Source organism: Oncorhynchus masou, chromosome 11 (assembly GCF_036934945.1).
Source record: "Oncorhynchus masou masou isolate Uvic2021 chromosome 11, UVic_Omas_1.1, whole genome shotgun sequence".
In the NCBI taxonomy this organism is placed as follows: domain Eukaryota; kingdom Metazoa; phylum Chordata; class Actinopteri; order Salmoniformes; family Salmonidae; genus Oncorhynchus; species Oncorhynchus masou.
This window is the reverse complement of record NC_088222.1, coordinates 54,682,959-54,708,647: the sequence shown is the minus strand read 5'-3', so window position 1 is coordinate 54,708,647 and position 25,689 is coordinate 54,682,959. Positions and strand designations below refer to the sequence as shown.

The following is a 25,689-nucleotide window of genomic DNA, read 5'->3' as shown; positions in this document are numbered from 1 at the left end:
TTGACTCCGCTGTCCTGGCGTCGTGAGGGAGTTTGTTCCACCATTGGGGGCCAGAGCAGCGAACAGTTTTGACTGGGCTGAGCGGGAACTGTACTTCCTCAGTGGTAGGGAGGCGAGCAGGCCAGAGGTGGATGAACGCAGTGCCCTTGTTTGGGTGTAGGGCCTGATCAGAGCCTGGAGGTACTGCGGTGCCGTTCCCCTCACAGCTCCGTAGGCAAGCACCATGGCCTTGTAGCGGATGCGAGCTTCAACTGGAAGCCAGTGGAGAGAGCGGAGGAGCGGGGTGACGTGAGAGAACTTGGGAAGGTTGAACACCAGACGGGCTGCGGCGTTCTGGATGAGTTGTAGGGGTTTAATGGCACAGGCAGGGAGCCCAGCCAACAGCGAGTTGCAGTAATCCAGACGGGAGATGACAAGTGCCTGGATTAGGACCTGCGCCGCTTCCTGTGTGAGGCAGGGTCGTACTCTGCGGATGTTGTAGAGCATGAACCTACAGGAACGGGCCACCGCCATGATGTTGGTTGAGAACGACAGGGTGTTGTCCCGGATCACGCCAAGGTTCTTAGCGCTCTGGGAGGAGGACACAATGGAGTTGTCAACCGTGATGGCGAGATCATGGAACGGGCAGTCCTTCCCCGGGAGGAAGAGCAGCTCCGTCTTGCCGGGGTTCAGCTTGAGGTGGTGATCCGTCATCCACACTGATATGTCTGCCAGACATGCAGAGATGCGATTCGCCACCTGGTCATCAGAAGGGGGAAAGGAGAAGATTAATTGTGTGTTGTCTGCATAGCAATGATAGGAGAGACCATGTGAGGTTATGACAGAGCCAAGTGACTTGGTGTATAGCGAGAATAGGAGAGGGCCTAGAACAGAGCCCTGGGGGACACCAGTGGTGAGAGCACGTGGCGAGGAGACAGATTCTCGCCACGCCACCTGGTAGGAGCGACCTGTCAGGTAGGACGCAATCCAAGCGTGGGCCGCGCCGGAGATGCCCAACTCGGAGAGGGTGGAGAGGAGGATCTGATGGTTCACAGTATCGAAGGCAGCCGATAGGTCTAGAAGGATGAGAGCAGAGGAGAGAGAGTTAGCTTTAGCAGTGCGGAGCGCCTCCGTGATACAGAGAAGAGCAGTCTCAGTTGAATGACTAGTCTTGAAACCTGACTGATTTGGATCAAGAAGGTCATTCTGAGAGAGATAGCGGGAGAGCTGGCTAAGGACGGCACGTTCAAGAGTTTTGGAGAGAAAAGAAAGAAGGGATACTGGTCTGTAGTTGTTGACATCGGAGGGATCGAGTGTAGGTTGTTTCAGAAGGGGTGCAACTCTCGCTCTCTTGAAGACGGAAGGGACGTAGCCAGCGGTCAGGGATGAGTTGATGAGCGAGGTGAGGTAAGGGAGAAGGTCTCCGGAAATGGTCTGGAGAAGAGAGGAGGGGATAGGGTCAAGCGGGCAGGTTGTTGGGCGGCCGGCCGTCACAAGAAGCGAGATTTCATCTGGAGAGAGAGGGGAGAAAGAGGTCAGAGCACAGGGTAGGGCAGTGTGAGCAGAACCAGCGGTGTCGTTTGACTTAGCAAACGAGGATCGGATGTCGTCGACCTTCTTTTCAAAATGGTTGACGAAGTCATCTGCAGAGAGGGGGGAGGGGGAGGAGGATTCAGGAGGGAGGAGAAGGTGGCAAAGAGCTTCCTAGGGTTAGAGGCAGATGCTTGGAATTTAGAGTGGTAGAAAGTGGCTTTAGCAGCAGAGACAGAGGAGGAAAATGTAGAGAGGAGGGAGTGAAAGGATGCCAGGTCCGCAGGGAGGCGAGTTTTCCTCCATTTCCGCTCGGCTGCCCGGAGCTCTGTTCTGTGAGCTCGCAATGAGTCGTCGAGCCACGGAGCGGGAGGGGAGGACCGAGCCGGCCTGGAGGATAGGGGACATAGAGAGTCAAAGGATGCAGAAAGGGAAGAGAGGAGGGTTGAGGAGGCAGAATCAGGAGATAGGTTGGAGAAGGTATGAGCAGAGGGAAGAGATGATAGGATGGAAGAGGAGAGAGTAGCGGGGGAGAGAGAGCGAAGGTTGGGACGGCGCGATACCATCCGAGTAGGGGCAGTGTGGGAAGTGTTGGATGAGAGCGAGAGGGAAAAGGATACAAGGTAGTGGTCGGAGACTTGGAGGGGAGTTGCAATGAGGTTAGTGGAAGAACAGCATCTAGTAAAGATGAGGTCGAGCGTATTGCCTGCCTTGTGAGTAGGGGGAAGGTGAGAGGGTGAGGTCAAAAGAGGAGAGGAGTGGAAAGAAGGAGGCAGAGAGGAATGAGTCAAAGGTGACGTGGGGAGGTTAATGTCGCCCAGGACTGTGAGAGGTGAGCCGTCCTCAGGAAAGGAGCTTATCAAGGCATCAAGCTCATTGATGAACTCTCCGAGGGAACCTGGAGGGCGATAAATGATAAGGATGTTAAGCTTGAAAGGGCTGGTAACTGTGACAGCATGGAATTCAAAGGAGGCGATAGACAGATGGGTAAGGGGAGAGAGAGAGAATGACCACTTGGGAGAGATGAGGATCCCGGTGCCACCACCCCGCTGACCAGAAGCTCTCGGGGTGTGCGAGAACACGTGGGCGGACGAAGAGAGAGCAGTAGGAGTAGCAGTGTTATCTGTGGTGATCCATGTTTCCGTCAGTGCCAAGAAGTCGAGGGACTGGAGGGAGGCATAGGCTGAGATGAACTCTGCCTTGTTGGCCGCAGATCGGCAGTTCCAGAGGCTACCGGAGACCTGGAACTCCACGTGGGTTGTGCGCGCTGGGACCACCAGATTAGGGTGGCCGCGGCCACGCGGTGTGGAGCGTTTGTATGGTCTGTGCAGAGAGGAGAGAACAGGGATAGATACAGGCTACAGAAGATGCTACGCTAATGCAAAGGAGATTGGAATGACAAGTGGACTACACGTCTCGAATGTTCAGAAAGTTAAGCTTACGTAGCAAGAATCTTATTGACTAAAATGATTGAAATGATACAGTACTGCTGGAGTAGGCTAGCTGGCAGTGGCTGCGTTGTTGACTTTGTAGGCTAGCTGGTAGTGGCTGCGATGTTGACACTACACTAATCAAGTCGTTGCACCATTTGTAAATGAAATACAAATGGTATAGAGTGAAATAGTCCTATATTAACTACAACCTAAAACTTCTTAAGTGGGAATATTGAAGACTCATGTTAAAAGGAACCACCAGCTTTCATATGTTCTCATGTTCTGAGCAAGGAACTTAAACGTTAGCTTTCTTACATGGCACATATTGCACTTTTACTTTCTTCTCCAACACTTTGTTTATGCATTATTTAAACCAAATTGAATGTTTCATCATTTACTTGAGGCGAAATTGATTTTATTGATGTATTATATTAAGTTAAAATAAGTGTTCATTCAGTATTGTTGGAATTGTCATTATTACAAATACATTTTAAAAAAAATCGGCCGATTTTAATTGGTATCGGCTGTTTTTGGTCTTCCAATTATTGGTATCGGCGTTGAAAAATCATAATCGGTCAACCTCTAATATTTATATCTTAATGAGCAATTTAATATTTGTAGTAATGTAGGCAGTTTATGCAAAGGATTGTTACCTCTTACCAATATTGCCATTACAAAAATTACATTTTGGCAAGCAATTATTATTTTAGAAAACAATTGTGATTCATCCTACATTGTCCCTAACATGTTTTACTCCCTCGCAGCAGTTGTGGGACACACACACACACACCCACTCATACACACTCAACCCCTATACACTCAGATGCTCAACAGTTGCACCATTCCAGAGCCCAACTCAAGAAAGGTCTTGATTTACGAATGCATATACAGTTGCAGCTGTATGAGAAGGCCTGCAGAAATGGGGAGATTTGATTTTTCATTGATTAACCATTGGGTGATTAACTTTCCCCGAAACACCCACACATGGTCCCACACATGGTCCCCGTTGTAACCATATCCCCAAGCATCTCTGTGCAGTCAAACTTTTGATGATTTTGTGCCACCGAGGCCACAATAATATGCCCCCTCTCTGGATGTCGAAGCCCCCCCCCCCATGGGTAACTGCAGCTAGTATTGCCAGCACTGCCACTTCCTGGGTGCCGGAATCTTCACCGGCTAGGTACAAGATTGTCAAGGTTCTCCTAAGCAGCTTTGAGAATTTCCTTGTATATTTTGCTCTCCCATCAGAAGGCTCTGGTTTGTAGGACCAACCCTGCCAGGCAGGTTCAGAATCTTGAGGGGGCGGTGCTGCTCTGGAAGGTCTCTGACTGAATTTTGGCTGCGTACAGGCATCTTACCGCAGGCCCATAAAACAGATAGGGACTTCTCTTTTTAGTGTTTGGGTTGTTCAGGTGGGTGTCTAGGGTATAGGGTTGTGGACCGTTCCATCAAGATAGGACCATAAATTGTATGTATAATTAATTATAAAATGTATATCCCTCATCAGCACAACATTGAAAGCTCTCTCACAACCCCTGCTCACAGACACACATTGGTTCTGGGATATGCAACAATTTCCTTTCTCACTCAACGCCACGCTTTCCCAAACACCAAAAGCACACACCACACCTTCCATCACAATACATCCACACATACTCACATAATGCTGCCTTCTATGTCTTCTGTCTGCTATGTTTTTATCTCCACAATGTTGAATTAGTACCTTCTTGTGTTCCAATTACTTATATTTGAAGATTGCTTTTCTATCTATTTTTTTGTATTATTACAATCCCTACCATGGCTAGTATTGTGTCTTTCATTATTTGCCTCCTCTGAGAACTTTGTAATTTTTAGACTAGCCATGGAGTAGTCTTTGAGTCTCTGAACATTTGGTTATCAATATACAGTTTATCGACTACGAGAGCTACGCGCTTCCCTTTCAATCTATTTTCCTTGAAGATTGGATACAGAACTTTGCGCTCCAAAAGTTGGATTTTTAACGACAGCTTTGCGTTGGGATCTGAAGCACTGTGAGGAACTCTCTAACTACACCTTGAGGAACTTCTCATTCTTTCTCTTGGACTGTGAGGAACTCTCTAACTACACCTTGAGGAACTTCTCATTCTTTCTCTTGGACTGTGAGGAACTCTCTAACTACACCTTGAGGAACTTCTCATTCTTTCTCTTGGATACCTGTAAATACCAGATTCTCTCTCATGGACCGAGTCTGTATGTCAAGTAAGTCTTCTCTCAGAACGGTGTTCTCCTTTTTAAGTTCATTAGCTTCGGTTTCAATATTATTGACTGTCAATTTGAACGTGTTTGTGTCTTTCTCCAATGTCGCAGCTTCTTCGTCACTCATCTCGAGGCCTTCAACTCTTTTTTTATATCTTTACTGACTAGTTCAAGTATGCCCAGTTTGTCATTTATTGATTTTTAACAGATCGGTTTAGACCTTTATCATTCCCGGTGGTGAAAAGATTAAATTGTGTCTGTAGAAGAGTCACGTTTTGAGATTGGTTCCCCTGTTTTACTCTCCATCATTCTTGGGTGTTGCTTGTTTTTGTAATATTTGTTGCTAAATGTCTCTGTTTTGTGGTGTTTTCCAGATTGAAGGTAATTACACACCAGTTTGAAGTGCTGATATTTAGTCTAACTTAGCGACATTGAAACGTTTTTATCTTGAGGTGATCTACACTGCTTTGTTCTGTCCTCCATCTTGGTTTTTATTAAATCCTCAAATCTAGTTTTTCAAAAGTATCTGTAATTTGATTACAATATTTTTTTCTGGTAAAGGATTAGTTCGTTTTTGTTGTTGTAATGGATTACATGTACTCCCAACCCTGGACAACTAAAATAAATATCCCAGACAAGACTGAAGAATTGGACAAATAGGCTGCATTTAGACAGGCAGCCCATGTCAGATTTTTTTTTTTTCTCAGTAATTGGAAATTCTGCCAGTAAATGAAACTCAACTGATGGAGTTGTCAATTGATAAAATGGTGAATGGATGATAACATCATGACCAACTCTGTCTGAGAAGTGGGTATCCTCGCATAGGGACTGTTTCCTGGACACAGATTAAGCCTAGTCCTGGGGGGGGGTTTAAAAGGAAAGAAGTACAAAGGGGAAACAGAGGTTGAGAGACTTATGACTTGAAATGATCACTTTACCGTTTTTAATAAAGGCTTCATAAACTGAAGTAGCTGTATGTGTGGAGAACAGACAGATGGGGAAGGATGAGGATTGTGAGGCTGATTGTGAGAGATGTCAGCACATTAACGTTACTTATAGCTGTCGTTCAGTATGTGGCTGTCAAAGAGCGGCCACCGTGTCTAGTTGTCTTTCAGTATGTGACGTGGTTATTAAGCATAGTTGTCACTCATGCCTCCTCAGGACTGGTGTCTCTCTCATACACACCAGCAGTACTACAGACAGACAGTCACTAATACCACTATACGGTATCATGGACACACATTGACATTGACATTTAGCAGACGCTCTTATCCAGAGTGACTTACAGTTAGTGCATCCATCTTAAGGCAACTAGGTGAGACAATCACATCTCAGTCATAGAAGTACAGTTCCCACAAAGTCGCTGTCAGCAAAGTCAGTGCTAGTACAATGAAGGTATAGTTTTTTTTGGGGGGGTGGGGGTTCAGGTACTAATCAAGGTACTCTTTGAAGCGGTAGGTTTTCAGATGTTTTTCGTGATCTATTAAGGGACTCAGCTGTCACACACCCGACCGCAAGGGGACATTTTTATTTACACCCATGTTTCCTGTAGCCACTAGCAAGGGCATGATGGTGTGAGGCGCTTGCATTCACACAGTCTATTTTAAATGTGCCTTTGTTCTTTGCTTCTGCTTATTTTGATGTCTTCACTTTGTGTGTGTCTGTGCGATTGCTCTGTGTTAGTCTTGCCCTACAGGACAGTGGCTATCACAAATAGCTCTCGTCTGTATCAGGGTTCATTAGCTCTGAGAGCCACCTGCAGCAGACAGGTCTTGGTCGCCTTCCCCTGCTCAGACATCAACCAATGATTGCGTGCCATGTCAATTGCGTGTGGTTTTTTGTTTTTATAGCGATAGTCTTTAAACTGGTAGCTAGCAAGGTGAACTAGCAACTGTATTACTCGCTATAGATTTATAGTTGTATACAGAAAGAATGTCTTGGTTGAAGGTGGGAGTTTTTTTATTACGCATGTATTTGTGTCTGTTTTCAAAGTGAGTGAGAGTCTGTGGCTGGAACACTGTCACCCAGGTCACATTCATAGTTGACTATAGGAGTTGGCTATGCAGCACAAACCGTTCAGGGACCTGTCTAGAGTGAGTCAGGGTGTGAGTCGGCCAATTCAATGCCTTTTCTGGTTAATTTTTCTGGGGTGAGCCTCAATACTTTATAAAGTGGATTCATTTCCTTATCTCCTCTCCGTCAGCACTGAAAGTATTGGAGAGGCGTAAACACAATATGATGGATGCCCTACCAGGGTCAACTTGTTAATTAGGGTACACAACGGAATACATTTTAAAACGTCTTGCAGCAGATAACTAAAATGAGTTTCTTATTGGATATAGTAGTCCCATGTTTCAGTCCATTCTCTTCTGTTTTAGTGCATAAACTCAAACCAGGTATTTCTAATCCAGCTTTCTGAAATGCAAACGAAAGGAAGGAAATAATGAAAGGAAACCTTCAGATCAATGAAACACACCCCTGGGAACCTCTACAAAGGGTCATGTAAAAAGACCCATGAGCACCAACATGAAGTTTATAGGATCATATCAAATTTGGTGTACTTTTTTGTTTGTTTTGACTGCGTTGAGTGAGAACACATTCTCATTTACAGCAACAACCTGGGGAATAGTTACAGGGAAGAGGAAAGAGCCCATTGGAAGCTGGGGATGATTCTGTGGCCATGATGGTCAGATTGGGAATTTAGCCAGGACACCTGGGTTAACACTCCTACTCTTACAATAAGTGCCATTGGATCTTTAGTGGCCACAGAGCATCAGGACACCCATTTAACGTCCCATCCAAAAGATGGAACCCTACCCAGGGCAATGGGATATTATTATTTTTTTAGACCAGAGGAAAGAGTGCCTCCTACACCACTTCCAGCAGCATCTGGTCTCCCATCTAGGGACCAACCAGGACCAACCCTGCTTAGCTTCAGAGGAAAGCTCGTGGGATCCAGAGTGGTATGCTGCTGGAGTCTATAACATACTTTGGACTGGGACCACGAATGTTTTGTGGCAAAGTAAAATTTTCTTAAATTAAAGTGAAATGAACTGTCCTTTTACTGTGCACACACAGAGGGAGTCTGTGGACTGCAGTGAGAGAACACAGTCCGACGGCACCATGGGTTCTGTAAACGCACTCAACCCCGGATAAGGCTCAACTCCTAGAGAGGGAGAGAGGGAGCGAAAAGTTGGGAGAGGTGAGAGTGAAAGGAGAGAGGGGGAGGTGTGAACATTTTGAAATGGAGGAGGAAACTGACTGTGGGAGTGGAAACAATGATAACACCTAAGAACTGAGAGCGACTGAGGTGAGGAGGTTGCTGTGAAACAATGTAGAGATATAGACGGATGTGGGGAGCGGTGACAGAAAGAGAGCGGGTGCATAAAGCAATTGAAAGTGATAGCAAGTAACAGATGGAGGGATTGTGCTCGAGTAAGAGTTGGTGAAGAAAGGGAAAATGGGGTGAGCAGAGGCAGACACACACATTATAGGCAGATCTGAGCATCAAATACTGCTTCTAGTCTTCAACCCTTGTATATCTGACTGTGTTACAGTTGCATACGTCACCTTGTTGTTTTTCAGGTAGCCTTTTAGGGAAAAGGGTGACTTTGAAACAGTTATGCTGTCATGTCATGATTTTTTTTTTTGTGTGAAAGAACATGGCAGAATTTGGGTTTGTCATGATTTGTTTTTGATCTCTGAACTCACCAAAATGCTTGTCCAGATAAAGTAGATTAGTAGATGACAGAAAGGCTCTCCTAATTGAGGTGGATTTAAATGCACACAAGATTAAATCCCAAAACCTTGGGATAACACCTCTTATGTGTGTGCCTGTTTGCATGCTTTTATGTGTGCGATTTGGGACGTATGTCCGTGTGTGTGTGTCTGTGCGAAGCGTGCATGTTACGCCTGCACCCGTGTGTGTGTGTGTGTGTGTGTGTGTGTGTGTGTGTGTGTGTAAACTTAGCCAGCCATATTAGGCAGCAGTTTGTGAGAGCAGGAAGTGGTCAGGGCTCAGATGCCCCGGGTAAGGAACTCAGAGAATGTTTCACTTCTCACCGCAGAGGATGCGGAAGCGGCCGAGACGTACCGTCTCAAGTGTTAACTTGGCAACGTCGCATGCGACACCTTTGAATCAAATCAAGGTTTATTGGTTGCGTACACAAATTTGCCGATATCGCAGGTGCAGCAAAAATGCTTGTGTTTCTAGCTCCAACAGTGCAATAATATTGTGTCAAGGCACAGATCTGGGGAAGGGTACCAAAACATTTCTGCAGCATTGAAGTTTCCCAAGAAGACAGTGGCCTCATCATTCTTAAAAGGAAGAAGTTTGGAACTACCAAGACTTTTCTTAGAGCTGGCCGCCCGGCCAAACTGAGCAATCGGGGGAGAAGACCCATGGTCAGAGAGGTGACCAAGAACCCAATGGTCACTCTGATGGAGCTCCAGAGTTCCTCTGGAGAACATTCCAGAAGGACAACCATCTCTGCAGCACTCCACCAATCAGGCCTTTATAGTAGAGTGGCCAGACGGAAACCACTCTTCAGTAAAAGGCACCTGACAGCCCACTTGGAGTTTGCCACTTGGAAACTCCACGTTTCCAAACTCCACTTGGAGTTTGCCAGGCACTATCCCTTCGGTGAAGCATGGTGGTGGCAGCATCATGCTGTGGGGATGTTTTTCAGCAGAAGGCCTGGGATACAAGTCAGGATCGAGGGAAAGATGAACGGAGCGAACTACAATGAGATCCTTGATGAAAACCTGCTCCAGAGCGCTCAGGACTTCAGACTGGGGCGAAGATTCACCTTCCAACAGAACAACAACCCTAAGCACAGAGCCAAGACAACGCAGGAATGGCTTTGGGACAAGTCCTTGAGTGGCCAAGCCAGAGCCCGGATTTGAACCCAATCTAACATCTGGAGAGACCTGAAAATAACTGCGCAGCGATGCTCCCCATCTAACCTGGCAGAGCTTGAAAGGATCTGCAGAGAGAGAAATGGGAGAAACTCACCAAATACTGGTGTGCCAAGCTTGTAGAGTCTCACCCAAGAATACTCAAGGCTCTAATCTCTGCCAAAGGTGCTTCAACAAAGTACTGAGTAAAGGCTCTGAATACTAATGTAAATGTGATATTTTCGTTTTATTTGTAATACATTTTTAAACATTTTCAAAAATGTTTTCAAAACTTTTGCATTGTTTTTGCTTTGTCATTAAGGGGTATTGTGTGTAGATATAGTTGAAGTAACACATTTCTTGTTAACAATCTATTATTTTTGCAAGTCTGTTAGGACATCTACTTTGTGCATGACTCAAGCCATTTTTCCAACAATTGTTTACAGACAGATTAAGTCACTATCAAAAAATTCCAGAAAATGTGATGGCTTTAGAAGCTTCTGATTGACATCATCAGAGTCAATTGGAGGTGTACCAGTGGATGTATTTCAAGGTCTACCTTCAAACTCAGTGCCTCTCAAAAGAAATCAAAAACGAATTATAGACCTCCACAAGTCTGGTTCATCCTTGGGAGAAGTTTCCAAACGCCTGAAAGTACCACATTCATCTGTACAAACAATTCTGTACGCAAGTATAAACACCTTGTGTAGATGCTGGAGGAAACGGGTACAAAAGTATCTATATCCACAGTAAAACAAGTCCACAAGCTTCCCAACAATTTAAAGGCAATGCTACCAAATACTAATTGAGTGTATAAACTTCTGACCCACTGGGAATGTGATGAAATAAATAAAAGCTGAAAGAAATCATTATTTCTACTATTATTCTGACATTTCACATTCTTAAAATAAAGTGGTGATCCTAACTGACTTAAGACAAGGAATTTTTACTAGGAATTGTGAAACTGAGTTGTATTTGGCTAAGGTGTATGTAAACTTCAACTGTAGATGAGGGAAAAATCAAATGTAATCAATTTTAGAATAAGGCTGTAATGTAACAAAATTTGGGAAATTTCAAATTTCAAAAAAAGTCAAATGGTCGGAATACTTTGTAGAAAACAATGCTGGGAGTGTAAACATATATTTTCCTTCTGGGATCTCTTTGTACAGTTGAACTGACAGGCTTGAACAATTTTAGACTGATCTGAGGGGTCTGAATACTTTCCAAATGTGTTGCCGTGAAAAAGTATTTGCCTTTTGGATTTCTCTATTTTTGCAAATTTTTGATACGGGAAGTTATCAGATCTTGAACCAAACACTAATGTTTGATAAAGGGAACCTGAGTTTGCAAATAACAGAAAAAAATGCTTTATTGATAGAAAGTTACACAACACCCAATTCCCTCCGTGTGAAAAAGTAATTGCACACATACTCTCAAACTGATTGTGCCACCTTTTAGCTGCAAAGACTGCAACCAAATGCTTCATGTAGTTGATTATAAGTCCCTCACATCACTGTGGAGGAATGTTGGCCCACTCTTGCACGCAGAACTGCTTTACCTCAGCGACATTTGTGGGTTTTCAAGCATGAAAACTGCATAATTCAAGTCCTGTTACAACATCTCAATTGGGATTAGGTCTGGACTTTGACTTAACCATTCCAAAACGTCACATTTTTTACCTTTTTAGACATCTTCATGTAGACTTAATTGTGTGTTTTGGATTATTGTCTTGCTGCATGACCCAGCTACACTTCAGTTCACAGACAGATGGCCTGACATTCTCCTGTAGAATTCTCTGATACAGAGCAGAATTCATGGTTCCTTCTATTAAGGTAATTCATCCAGGTCTTGAGGCAGCAAAGCATCCCCAAACCATCACACTACCACCACCATGCTTGTCCGTTTGGTATGAGATTTTTACTGTGGAATGCAGTGTTTGGATAATTTTCCCAAACGATTTCCGAGGGAGTGCGGTGTTGAGCTGTTAACAAAGTGATAATTTGAGAGGTCCTCCTATATGCTTTAATTTAGTTGCAACTTCAAACCTTAGGGTTCTAAGGCTGCATGATGCAACTCGAATGGTGATTTGAAAAAAGTTGCATGTAAGGCATGAGCTCTGCTCGGTTTCTTGTGCAGGCTGCACACACTTCATCAGTGTCTCATTCACAATTTGGCAAGCACTTGATAATATTTTCAGAATATTCTCAATTGAACCTAGACTTTACGTATAGCCTAAGATAATACAGTTTGTGTGGAATTATTTTTTCAGTCTGCACTCAAATAGTGAATGGAGGTTACCTGTAGTTACATTTTCAATATGCCAGGAAGGCTGCACCAGTTGTAAAGCAGAATAATGTGGTTAATTGTAAGAATATACAAATATAGCAGAACTAGAAAGCTGGGATCCTCTTTTAAATAGTGGCCAGTCAACTCTGTTTTCACACGCGATTGCGCAATGACTCGACTAATAAGAACAAGTTTCACTCTGTAGGCTATGGGCTCTCGTACCCTGTTTCAGGGGTCCTAGGCCTGTAGATTACGGTTTATAGATTAGTTTAGAATTAATTGGCCACTAGTTTTATTAAGAACCTTATCAAAACATTGGGCTCGTCTCCACGATGCATGTGACTGAGTTGAAAAAGACGCAAAAAATGTGTGTGTGTGTGTGTGGGGGGGGGGGGGTTATACAGGGGCAGGGGGTAAATGCATGTCATTCGGAAGCACTTGAATAGAGAATGGATGATTATTTTCCTGCGGTTCATTTTCATGCCAGGCCATCTACTCCGGTTGAGGCAATGTGCTTAATTTGAAGAAAGTTGAGAATTAAATATAGTAGGCCTAGCCTATAGAAAGCTGATGGGATCCTCTTTTTTTTTTTAAATAGAGGTCATCCTAACTCAGTTTCACGAAATTGCATGGCCTATAGAGGACTATAAATGTTGCTCAACATGGGGAACCAGCTATGAGGAGCCGGCTCTTGCTGCGCAGCAAGTGGTCCTATTCCGCTCAAATGCCTGAATGCCAGGGCTCTCATTAAGTATTTGATTTGATTTTTGCTGTCAGAATGATTAGAGGGACAATAAGAGCACTGAGTACCAGGCCATTAGCGACTGGCCGTTAGCAAGTACTACTAATGACCATCAGTGGCATCAAAGCGCAGTTTTGGAGAAGTGGAGTTCCGGTGACTCAGCGGTCACGTTGAGTTTGACTGTGACTGTCGATGTAGGGCTAATACAGTCACTGTATTTAGTGGTGTCGCGTTTGACTTGAGCTCATCCCACTCAACTAATTTCACTCAACTTCAGTTATTTGGGTAATGTGTTACTGCTGGTCACCATTTATTTTTCATAGAAAAAAAGCGTGCTAAAAAAGGCAGAAGTGACTGTCTCTATTTTTAAAATGACTGCTTTGTGTAATGCTTATCTCTTTTAGCCATCTCGAATTTCCTCATCTCTGTGCCATAAAGCAACATGTCCACATGCATTTCACTCCTCATGGGGTAATGGGGACTATCTTGTTAGTGTTAATTCCCTGTTTGAGATGACTGAATTAACTCTCCTCCTCTGCCTCCTCACCTCTAACTTCCCGGACCCTCTTTCTTCCCCTTCTCCCTGTTTCTCTCTCAACTCCCTCCCTCTCTTCTCTCTTGCTTTCTCAGCGAGTCCAGTATCTGCCAGGTGAGAGCCACGGTCATGCAGTATGATGATGGTAACAAGCGCTGGGTGCCGGCGGGTGAGGGGGGCCAGGCCTTCAGCAGGGTCCAGATCTACCACAATCCCGTAGCCAACACATTCCGAGTGGTGGGACGCAAGATGCAGGGTGACCAGCAGGTAACTACACACACACCATGAACAGAGAAATTCCTAAAATGCACTGTCGAATAATCGACAGTGCAAAATATGAACACAACATGTATTGTTGGTCTCATTTTTCATGAGCTGAAATAAAGTATTCCAGAAATTTTCCATACGCACAAAAAACACATTTCTTTCAAATGTTGTGCACAAATTTGTTTACACCCTTGTTCGTGAGCATTTCTCCTTTGCCAAGATAATCCATCCACCTGACAGGTGTGGCATATCAATAAGCTCATTAAACAGCATGATCATTACACAGGTGCATTACACAGGTGCACCTTGTGCTGGGGACTAAAAAAGGCCTCTCCAAAAATGTGCAGTTTTGTCACACAACACAATGCCACAGATGTCTCATGTTTTGAGGGAGCGTGCAATTGGCATGCTAACTGCAGGAATGTCCACCAGAGCTGTTACCAGAGAATTTAATGTTAATTTCTCTTCCATAAGCTACCTAATTTGGCAGTACATCCAACCGGCCTCACAATCGCAGACCATGTTTAACCACGCTGCAACAACTACGGTGTCTCATCAAGATCAGTCGCGACCCGACCAATATGTTGGCTAATGAAGATCAAACGCATTTTACAGTTCACGTCACAGAAAGGGGCACATTCCCATATGATATCAAATGGAAACATGCAACTGATATCGATATGGACATTCCATATTGGTGACCACCACTAATACAGTGTGTGTATATGCAGTACCAGTCAAAAGTTTGGACACCTACTCATTCCAGAGTTTCTTTATTTTGACTATTTTCTACATTGATTTCTTCACTATTATTCTACAAACTATGAAATAACACATATGGAATAATTTAGGGTACCCATAAAGTGTTAAACAAATCAAAATATATTTTATATTTTTCAAAGCAGCCCCCCTAGCCTTGATGACAGCTTTGCACACGCTTGACATTCTCTCAACCAGCTTCAGCTGGAATGATTTTCCAACAGTCTTGAAGGAGTTCCCACATATGCTGGGCACTTGTTGGCTGCTTTTCGTTCACTCTGCGGTCCAACTCATTGTGAACCTTCTCAATTTGGTTAAGGTCGGGGGATTGTAGGGACCAGGTCATCTGATGCAGCGCTCCATCACTCTCCTTCTTGGTCAAATAGCCCTTACACAGTCTGGAGGTGTTTTAGGTCATTGTCCTCTTGGAAAAACAAATGATAGTCCAACTAAGTGCAAACCAGATGGGATGGCATATCGCTGCAGAATGCTGTGGTAGCAATGCTGGTTAAATATGCCTTGAATTCTAAATAAATCACTGGCCGTGTCACACGCAAAGCACCATCACACCACCTCCTCCATGCACCACACATGCGGAAATCATCTTGTCACCTTCTCTGTGTCCCACTAAGACATGGCAGTTGGAACCCAAAAAAAATCTCAAATTTGGACTCATCAGACCAAAGGACAGATTTCCACTGGTCTAATGTCTATTGCTCGTGTTTCGTGACCCAAGCAAGTCTCTTCTTATTATTGGTGTCCTTTAGTATTGGCTTTTTATTGGTGTCCATTTATTTTGGCTGCAATTTCTGAGACTGGTAACGCTAATGAACTTATCCTCTGCAGAAGAGGTAACTCTGGGTCTTCCTTTCCTGTGGCTGTCCTCATGAGTGCCAGTTTCATCATATTTCATCTTGAAATTTTTCGCATTGACTGACCTTCATGAGTAATGATGGACTGTCGTTTCTCTTTGCTTATTTGAGCTGTTCTTGCCATAATATGGACTTGGTCTTTCACCAAATAGGGCTGTCTTCAGTATACCACCCCTACCTTGTCACAAGACAACTGATTAGCTCAAACTCATTAAGGAAAAAAAATCCTCAAATTAACTTTTAACAAGGAACACCTGTTAATTTAAATGCATTCCAGGTGACTACCTCATGAAGCTGGTTGAGAGAATGCCAAAAGTGTGCAAAGATGTCAAGGCAAAGGGTCTGTACTTTGAAGAAACTCAAATATAAAATATATTTTGATTTGTTTAACACTTTTTGTGTTGCTACATGATTCCATATGTGTTATTTCATAGGTTGATGTCTTCACTATTATTCTAACTCTTGAATGAGTAGGTTTGTCCAAACCTTTCACTGGTACTATATACCGTGCCTTCGAAAGTATTCAGACCCCTTGATATCAGAAATAACTTATTTATATAAGTAAAACTTCATTATGGGGTATTGTGTTTAGATTGATGAGGGACAACAATTTGGAAGAAATCAAGGGGTAGGAATACCTTCCGAAGGCACTGGATATATTGTAGAGAACGATGCTGGGCTAGGAGGATAAACATTTTCCTTCTGGGACCTCTTTGTACAGTCGAGCTGACTGGTTTGAACCATTTTAGACGGACTCTTCTGTAAATCTTGTGAGAGTTAGTACGGGGTTGCTATAACACCATATCGGAACCAGTCCCCTGTGCGTTTCCTTGCTATCACACTCAAGAGATTGTGGTTTAGGCTTTGTCCTTTTTCTGTTGCTGCAGAATGTCAACATGCAGCCAGCATTCTCTGCTCATCAAGATTAGTCTCATTAGTATTGTTGGGGCTTCATGTGTCAGCTGTCTTCCTCTTTCTTTCAGTCTTCCCTATCTCACTTCTGTTTACTGTGTGCCACTACCTCTGCTCTCGAGCTAATGCCTTCCTCTCACACGAGGGTAGTGGAAGACCCACACTAGCACTAGAGAGCCCTAACAAAGCCTAGCCTACAGTGTTGGAAAAAGTACTTGAGTAAAAGTAAAGATGCTTTAATAGGGAAAATGTATTATTACAAATGTACATATTGTCTTTAGAGATGTCAGAGGAATTAAAGTTGTCAGAAATATAAATGACAGATACCCCCAAAAAACGACTTAAGTAGCACTTCCAAATGATTTTTTTATTCATTACTTTACACCACTGCTAACCTAAAGGCTATTTTAGTTAAACTTATCCTAGCGTAGCATCTTTTTCAAAATATCTGTTGCTTTGGAAAGGCATTGGAGGGTCCACACTAGTAGCACAAGACTCCACCTCACATAGTAGCTCAGTTTCACTAAAGGCTCTTGTTTTGTTTTTTTATGCACCTCTGCGTCACTGGTTCTACAGAGAGGGGATTTCTACACGTATTGCACCAACACGTATAATCTGATAAATAGCAAAAGATGAACATAAAGGGATGTGAGGGGAACGATCCTGAAATTCAAAGGCTTTAAAGACCAATCTCGGTTCCACACTCACACACACATTCTCACAGTGAACGCATACTGTCATTCCACTTGTAGTTTCTCATTGCCTTTTTACTTCCTGCTTGACACTCCTAGGTGGTGATCAACTGCCCAATCGACAAGAGGCTGAAGTACAACCAGGCTACACCCAACTTCCACCAGTGGCGGGAAGCCCGGCAGGTGTGGGGGCTGAACTTCGGCAGCAAGGAGGAAGCCGTTCTCTTCGCCAACGGCATGATGCATGCCCTGGAGGTGCTGAGTGCACTCACTGACTCAGGTAGGATCTATAATATAGGATCAAATATTGAAAAAAAAAAAACATTTTGCAAAAGAAATGGTACTTTTTGTCCTAGTTCCTTTTTGTCTTTCGTTTCTTGCTGCAATCACGGATTGGATTGGATTTCTTAAAGATTTAATCTGCAGTAGGTGAAACAGCGCCATTGACTGCCCCACCGCTTTTGTCATGGTAAAACAAATGGCAGTATATGTTCTGCTGTTCTATAGCGCATGCAATGATGTCAGAGAAGAGGAACAAAAGTTGCTGTTTGCAATAACTTCGCAGTTTCACCATTAAGGATTCCAGTTTTAATCTATCTAGTGGTGTTAGTTATTGCCAGAAGGAGAAGGGAAGGATGCATTTTAACAGGACTGCTAAAATACTCACTCACTCAGTTTCTCTCCTCAGGCTACTCCTCTCTCCCTGTCCAGAATGGACCCTCCCCAGAGGAGCTGGAGCAACAGAGGAGGTACCATTCACATGGGGGGGGGGGTCTCTCTACTTATTTAAATTTTGCTAGGGTAAATGAAGTTCACAATGTTTTTACTCTCACAATGCTCAGTATAGATAGACTGTTCTAAAAAGCTGCCCCCTACAATTCCAGTGACAAGTACAGAATATTGGACTAGACTGTAGACTGAATCCATGCCAATCAGTTCACATGCCTACAATTCTGAGCATTGCAGATAGGAGAGTAATGAACAGAATAAACATGCCTTCAGAAAGTATTCCTACCCTTGACTTAATCCACATTTTGTTGTTACACCCTGAATTCAACATGGATTCAATAAATAAAAAATGCACGCATCTACACACAGTATCCCATAATGACATGAAAACAATAATTATTTTACACCGGAGTGATTGTTGCTGATAATGGGCCTCTGTACACCTATGTAGATTTTCCACTAAAAATATTCCGTTTCCAGCTACAATAGTCAATGTCTACACTGTATTTCTGATCAATTTGATGTCATTCTAATGGACAAGGAATGGGCTTTTTTTTCCAAAAACAAGGACATTTCTAAGTGACCCCAAACTTTTGAAAGGTAGTGTACATATGAGATGAGTAATGCAGTATGTATACATCAGTAAAGTGACTGGTGTTCCATTATTAAAGTGGCCAGTGATTTCATGTCTATGTATACAGGGCAGCAGCCTCTAAGGTGCAGGGTGGAGTAGCTGGGGGTAGCCGACTAGTGGTGGCTATTTAACAGTCTGATGGTTGTGAGATAGAAGCTTTTTCAGTCTCGGTCCCGGCTTTGATGCACCTGTACTGACCTCGCCTTCCGGATGATAGGGGGGTGAACAGGCTGGGGCTCAGGTGGTTGATGTCCTTGACATCGGATGCTGTAGGTGTCCTGGAGGGAAGGCAGTGTGCCTCCGGTGATGTGTTGGGCAGACCGCACCACCCTCTGGTCAGCCCTGTGGTAGCATGCGGTGCAGTTGCTGTACCAAGTGGTGAGGGGGCGGTGAGGGGGCGATGATGGGGCGGCGATGGGGCGGCGATGGGGCGGCGATGGGGCTGCGATGGGGCGGTGATGGGGCGGCAGGTAGCCTAGTGATAAGAGCGTTGGACTAGTAACCGAAAGGTTGCAAGATCGGATCCCCGAGCTGACATGGTGGACATCTGTCGTTCTTCCCCTGAACAAGGCAGTTAACCCACTGTTCCTAGGCCGTCATTGAAAGTAAGGATTTGTTGTTAATTGACATGCCAAGTTAAGTAAAGGTAAAAACATTTTTTAAATACAGCCCGACAGGATGCTCTTAATTGTGCAGCTGTAAAGGTTTCTGAGGGTCTTAGGGGCCAAACTGAATTTCTTCAGCCTCCTGAGGTTGAAGAGGCGCCGTTGCGCCTTCTTCACCACACTGTCTGTGTGGGTGTACCATTTTCAGATTGCCATTGATGTGTACACAAAGGAACTTGAAGCTTTCCACCTTCTCTACTGCGGTCCCGTCGATGTGGATAGGGGCGTGCTTCCTCTGCTGTTTCCTGAAGTCCACGATCAGCCCCTTAATTTTGTTGACGTTGAGGGAGAGGTTATTTTCCTGGCACCACTACGCCAGGGCCCTCACCACCTCCCTGTAGTCTGTTTTGTCATTGTTGGTAATCAGGCCTACCGCTGTTATGTTGTCTGCAATCTTGATGATTTGAGTTGGAGGCATGCGTGGCCACGCTGTCGTGGATGAACAGGGAGTACAGGAGAGGGCTGAGCATGCACCCTTGTGGGGCCCCAGTGTTAAGGATCAGCGATGTGGAGGGGTTGTTTTCTACCTTCACCATCTGAGGGCTTCCTGTCAGGAAATCCAGGACCCAGTTGCACAGGACGGGGTTCAGACCAGGGCCCCGAACTTAATAATGAGCTTGGAGGGTACTATGGTGTTGAAGGCTGAGCTATAGTCAATGAACAGAATTCTGACGTAGATATTCCTTGTTCAGATGGGGTAGGTCAGTGCGATGGCGATTTCATCGTCTATAGATCTATTATGACTAAGCAAATTGAAGTGGGTCTAGGGTGTCAGGTAAGGTGGAAGTGATATAATCCTTAACTAGCCTCTCAAAGCACTGTATGATGACAGAAGTGAGTGCTATGGGGCAATAGTCATTTAGTTAAATTACCATTGTTCCTGTACCAAGAAAGAAATCGTGGACATCTTGAAGCAAGTGGGGACAGCAGACTGGGATAGGGAGAGATTGAATATGTCCGTAAACACTCCAGCCAGCTGGTCTGTACATGCTCTAAGGACGCGGCTCGGGATGCCGTCTGGGCCAGCAGCCATGCGAGGGTTAACACACTTGAATGTCTTACTCGCGTCGGCCATGGAGAATGAGAGCCCACAGACCTTGGGAGCAGGCCTCGTCGGTGGCACCGTGTTCTCCTCAAAACCTGCAAAGGTGTTTAGCTTGTCTGGAATCAAGACTTTGGTGTCTGTGACATGGCTGGTTTTCTCTTTGTAATCTGTGATTGTCTGTAGACACTGCCACATACGTCTCGTGTCTGAGCCGTTGAATTGCGACTCATATTTACTTCCTACATCTATTTACATTTGGTTCCTCAGGGGATTACACTTTATGTAGTCACTGAAGGGATGGTGTTAGAGCTATTAACATAAAGAAGATGTATTGAAATGAGAAATGTGTTCGAAACCTGTCTGTATATTGGCATCTAAATGATATTTTTAACAAAGCCATTACAGGATAATCGAGGTAGGAAAACACAGGCAAAGCGGCGTTAACCAATATAAGAGACTCTGACTATATTCCAGCTGAAAGCTAGCCATTCAAGAGACATGGCAATAGATTTGAGAATCCTCCTCACTGCAAGGAACCAGAAGAGAACTGCTTAACCTATGACATGAGCCAGGTATAGTTGACCATTTGAGATGACGCTGTGTCCTCCATTTGAGGTGTCCTCTACCTTGAATGTGTGGCTCAGTTGGTTGAGCATGGACGCTAACACAATCAGGTCCTGTGTGGCTCAGTTGGTTGAGCATGGGCGCTAACACAATCAGGTCCTGTGTGGCTCAGTTGGTTGAGCATGGGCGCTAACACAATCAGGTCCTGTGTGGCTCAGTTGGTTGAGCATGGGCGCTAACACAATCAGGTCCTGTGTGGCTCAGTTGGTTGAGCATGGGCGCTAACACAATCAGGTCCTGTGTGGCTCAGTTGGTTGAGCATGGGCGCTAACACAATCAGGTCCTGTGTGGCTCAGTTGGTTGAGCATGGGCGCTAACACAATCAGGTCCTGTGTGGCTCAGTTGGTTGAGCATGGGCGCTAACACAATCAGGTCCTGTGTGGCTCAGTTGGTTGAGCATGGGCGCTAACACAATCAGGTCCTGTGTGGCTCAGTTGGTTGAGCATGGACGCTAACACAATCAGGTCCTGTGTGGCTCAGTTGGTTGAGCATGGACGCTAACACAATCAGGTCCTGTGTGGCTCAGTTGGTTGAGCATGGGTGCTTGCAACACCAGGGTAGGGGGTTAAATTCCTGCTGATGCCATCCAAATGAAAATTAATGCATGCACTACTGTTAGTCACTTTGGAATAAAGTGTTTGCTAAATAACATATTATTCTAATCTACTATACTGTATACACACTAATCTACAGTAACACACTCTAACCTACAATAGACTGATCTCACATTGTGTCTCACCTTGTGTGTCCCTGCGTTTATACTTGTTTGTGAACATTATTTTATAAAGAACTCTGTCTCCCCCTCGCAGACTGGAGCTGCAGAGGCAGGAGCAGCAGGAGAGAGAGCGGCTGGAGAACGAGAGACCGGCCGCACCCATCCCCCCTGCAGCCCCGCCTGCTCCTCCCTCTGCCCCCGGTGGCCCCCCAGCTCCCCCAGGACCGCCTCCACCCCCAGGCCCCCCACCACCACCTGGCCCCCCACCACCTCCTGGCTCCGGGGCCCCACCTGCCCCACCTCAGTCTGGTGGAGGGGGGGGAGGGGGCGATGGAGGTGGTCTCGGAGGGCCCGGGGGACTAGCTGCAGCCCTAGCAGGAACCAAACTACGCAAATCGGCCAAGGTGAGACCAGTGTCATGGCCATTGTCCAGGTTACATTTATCGCAGTCATACTGCGCCTTTGAACAGATCTCACAAGGCTTGGAGAGGTGTTTAACGCAGGGCACTCCAACCCTGTTCATGGAGCGCTACCGACCCGGAAGTTCCTCGCTCCAAACCTAGTCTAACGCACCTGATTCAAATAATTAGCTGGTTGATAAGCTGAATCAGGTTTGTCACAACTGGGGTTGGAGCGAAAACCTACAAGAGGGTAGCTCTCCTGGAACAGGGTTGGAGAGCCCTGGTTTAACGTCTCAAGAACCACCCCAATGTGATATAGTTGTGTAGGCGTCTTTAAAAAAAAGACAAACGCGCCCCTTTTACTCCATATTCCATTGTTGATGCCTGATTTTTATTTGTATAGTGTCATGCATCTTCAGGGTACCCAGGGCACATGGGTTTATAAGACTCTGTATTTGCTGTAGCAGAATAAAACATCATGTATACAGTGTCTAGTGAAAGTCTATACACCCTTTGCACAGTCTTCACATTAGCTGTCTTACAAATACATCGAATAAGGACTGGATCTTTCCCCCTATAGATCTACAGAACCTGCCCACATTTTCAAGGTGAATGGAAATGATAGAACATTTTCCAAATGAATAACAAAAAACGAAGACGTTTTGATTGCATATGTCTTCGCACTCGACAGTTGATACAGCTATTACAGATTCTACCAACTTTGCACAACTCTTAGGGCAACATATCTATTGTTTTTGTGGACAACAATGGACAACAATATTCAAGAAAAATTAAAGACTGTACTGGACCACTCAAGAACACTCCATTCTGGTGTGGCTTACGCATTAAAATGTAAGTGTCCCACTGAAAAATACAAATCTAAGAGGTGTTGAGTGTTCATGAATGGTTTTAATCTCAGTCCTGAATTAAATCTGCTTGAAAATCAGTTATATCAGATTCCCAACCAAATTTGCTGAGTAATTTTGACAAAAACGGTTGGAAGAATCTTAGTTGTAATGGCTTCAAACAAGTATTAACTTGTTCTTAACGTTTATTAATTTGGAAACATTTTTTCTTTCACTTTATCATTATGCAGTATTGTGTGTAGATTGATACATTTTACAATAATAACGTAACAAAATGTGGGAAAAGTCAAGGGGTCTGGATACTTTCCGAATGCACTGTATATACAGTTGCTTGTGAAAGTCTACACACCCCTTACGAAGTCTTCACATTTTGCTGCCTTAAAATCTCGTCTATGTATTTTTTTTTCAATCCTGCTGGTCTACACGACCATCTCCATATTTTCAAAGCGAAAACAGGTTTTTAGAAAAAGTTTGCACTTAGGTTCTGAATAGTTTTTATATTTACTATGAGACTCGAAATTGAGCTGCATCCTGTTTCCATTGATAGTCCTTGAGATGTTTCTCCAGCTTGATTGGAGTCCACCTGTGGTAAATTCAATTGATTGGACATGATTTGAAAAGGCACACACCTGTCTATATAAGGTCCAATAGTTGACAGTGCATGTCAGAGCAAAACCCAAGCCATGACGTCAAAGGAATTGTCCGTAGAGCTCCGAGACAGGATTGTGTCGAGGCACAGATCTGGAGATTGGTACCAAAATTCTTTTTGCAGCATTGAAGGTCCCCAACAACTCTGTGGCCTCCATCATTCTTAAATGGAAGAAGTTTGGAACCACCAAGACTCTTCTTAGAGCTGGCTGCCCGGCCAAACTGAGCAAGGGCCTTGGTCAGGGAGGTGACCAAGAACCCAATGGTCACTCTGACAGAGCACCAGAGTTCCTCTGTGGAGATGGGAGAACCACTCCTCAGTAAAAGGCACGTGACAACCCACTTGGAGTTTGCCAAAAGGCACCTAAAGACTCTCAGACCATAAGAAACAAGATTCTCTGCTCTGATGAAACCAATATTGAACTTGTTGGCCTGAATGCCAAGTGTCACATCTGGAGGAATCCTGGCACCATCCCTACGGTGAAGCATGGTGTTGGCAGCATCATGCTGTGGGGGTGTTTTTCAGCGGCAGGGACTGGGAGACAAATCAGAATCAAGGGACAGATGAACGGAGCAAAGTACAAAGAGATCCTTGATGGAACCCTGCTCCAGAGCACTCCAGACCTCAGACTGGGGCAAAGGGTCACCTTCCAACAGGACAACGACCCTAAGCACACAGCCAAGACAACCCAGGTGTGGCTTCGGAACAAGTTTCTGAATGTGGCCCAGCCAGAGCCCGGACTCTTGTGAGGTGTCTGTATTTCTGATCAATTTTATGTTACATCTTCCAAGCTTTGGAGACCAGGAATACTTGTTTCCTAAATAGCCGTTCAAGTTTTTCTTAATCACTAATCCAGAGTAGTTCCTGTTTTCGTTACAACATTGTTGTATACTCAGTGAGTTGGACACCTTTCAAAATGCTTCATTCCTTCCTCCCTTTCTTGAGGTAATCACTGGTCTGTAAGTGAGTGGAGATGGGTGAAGGCATGGTTTCCATCTTTCACAAATCTGTGTGACAGATCAGTGATTTCCTTAAAGAAGGAAGGGAAAAATGAATCTTGAAGGAGCCTGTTTATCTCTGTAGGAGGATGGTGGTGCAGCAGCACCCCCTCCATCAGGAGGAGGAGGTGGGGGAGGAAATCTGATGGGGGAGATGAGTGCCATCCTGGCCCGACGGTGAGCCACTGCCTTAGTCTTTGTTACACACTCTTCCAGCCCCACATGTATGATGAGTGTTTGTTTGTCAAGTGTGTGTGTGTGCTTACGATCATATGGCTTTGCGTGTGTAAGATTGCAGAGGCTAAGCTGTTGTCTTCATTATCTTTTTGTACAGGAAGAAAATGTCAGATAATCCAGGCGCAAAGAAGGATGTGCCCAGCAATGTAAGTCTATTGTAAATCATTTCATATTAAATCTGTGTGTGTGTAAGCTGCAAGTCAAGTCACACTGTGCTAAAGGGATGAAGCAATGTCATTTTCTGCTTTTAGGAAGACTCCTCAAAGTCCTCAGGCCAAGGTGGTGAGTAGATCCGCTGAAGTCTTCATTCCCTCATTCTGTATTTGAGTGGGCGTGACCATGCAGGCTATTCCAGGAAGCATATGTTTTCAAGAAATATTCATTAGGCACCACCAAATGAACAAAAACGCACCGAAATGGGGAGGGACTAGCTGAACTTGTCCAACAAGAAACAGCTCCCATGTGCATACCCATTTTGTTTTCTGTTGCAAAATGTTTCTTTTTTTCTGCGGTGTGCACTAATGAATACAACCCAGATCTCTTGTCTCATATGAACGTTCTCCTCTCCTTTGTCTGATTTGAGCTGTGAAGCATTTGTTGGCCTTTTATTGACTAAAATATCATATATATTCTTTGTTTCATAATTCTCATGATGTCCTGTTGCCGTGACAGACAGCCTGAGGAGACCGTGGGAGAAATCAGCCACCATTCCAAGGTAGGGAACATCAACACAATTACCACCACCGCACTCTCGTCTCTCGTACCTGTGGTGCAGGAAATCACAGCCCAGTTTACCCCCCCCCCCGTTTATTACTTTTCTACAATAATTGTTTTTATGTTTTACTATGGGAGGACAAAACTAGACGGGCACAAATTCAATATTTTTCTATCCCACCTCTGTAAAGAGAGCATGTTTTGAGAGAATCTTGCATGTCTCAAACAGGACTAACTCAGCCACCAAGACCCAGCTGCAGGAGAGCAGCCCCAC

The 25,689-nt window shown here is 44.5% G+C and overlaps 1 protein-coding gene across 3 annotated transcripts in view; it reads left to right on the top strand.

Moving 5' to 3' along the window:
• LOC135548852 (vasodilator-stimulated phosphoprotein-like) overlaps nt 1-25,689 on the top strand; it is a 45,011-nt gene that overhangs the window by 6,361 nt on the left and 12,961 nt on the right. Inside the window, exons 1-10 of one of the 3 annotated variants that reach the window (XM_064978877.1) lie at nt 8,467-8,487; nt 13,732-13,903; nt 17,238-17,418; nt 17,827-17,887; nt 21,645-21,954; nt 24,550-24,641; nt 24,799-24,847; nt 24,953-24,983; nt 25,374-25,416; nt 25,645-25,689. The exon at nt 25,645-25,689 is cut by the window's right edge and continues 60 nt beyond it. In XM_064978877.1, the coding sequence (XP_064834949.1) occupies nt 13,766-13,903; nt 17,238-17,418; nt 17,827-17,887; nt 21,645-21,954; nt 24,550-24,641; nt 24,799-24,847; nt 24,953-24,983; nt 25,374-25,416; nt 25,645-25,689 (950 nt within the window). In that variant the 5' untranslated portion in view covers nt 8,467-8,487; nt 13,732-13,765. Of the gene's footprint in view, nt 1-8,466; nt 8,488-8,530; nt 8,643-13,731; nt 13,904-17,237; nt 17,419-17,826; nt 17,888-21,644; nt 21,955-24,549; nt 24,642-24,798; nt 24,848-24,952; nt 24,984-25,373; nt 25,417-25,644 lie in introns of those variants that run through there. The other 2 variants (XM_064978876.1, XM_064978875.1) reach the window with 2 other exon arrangements.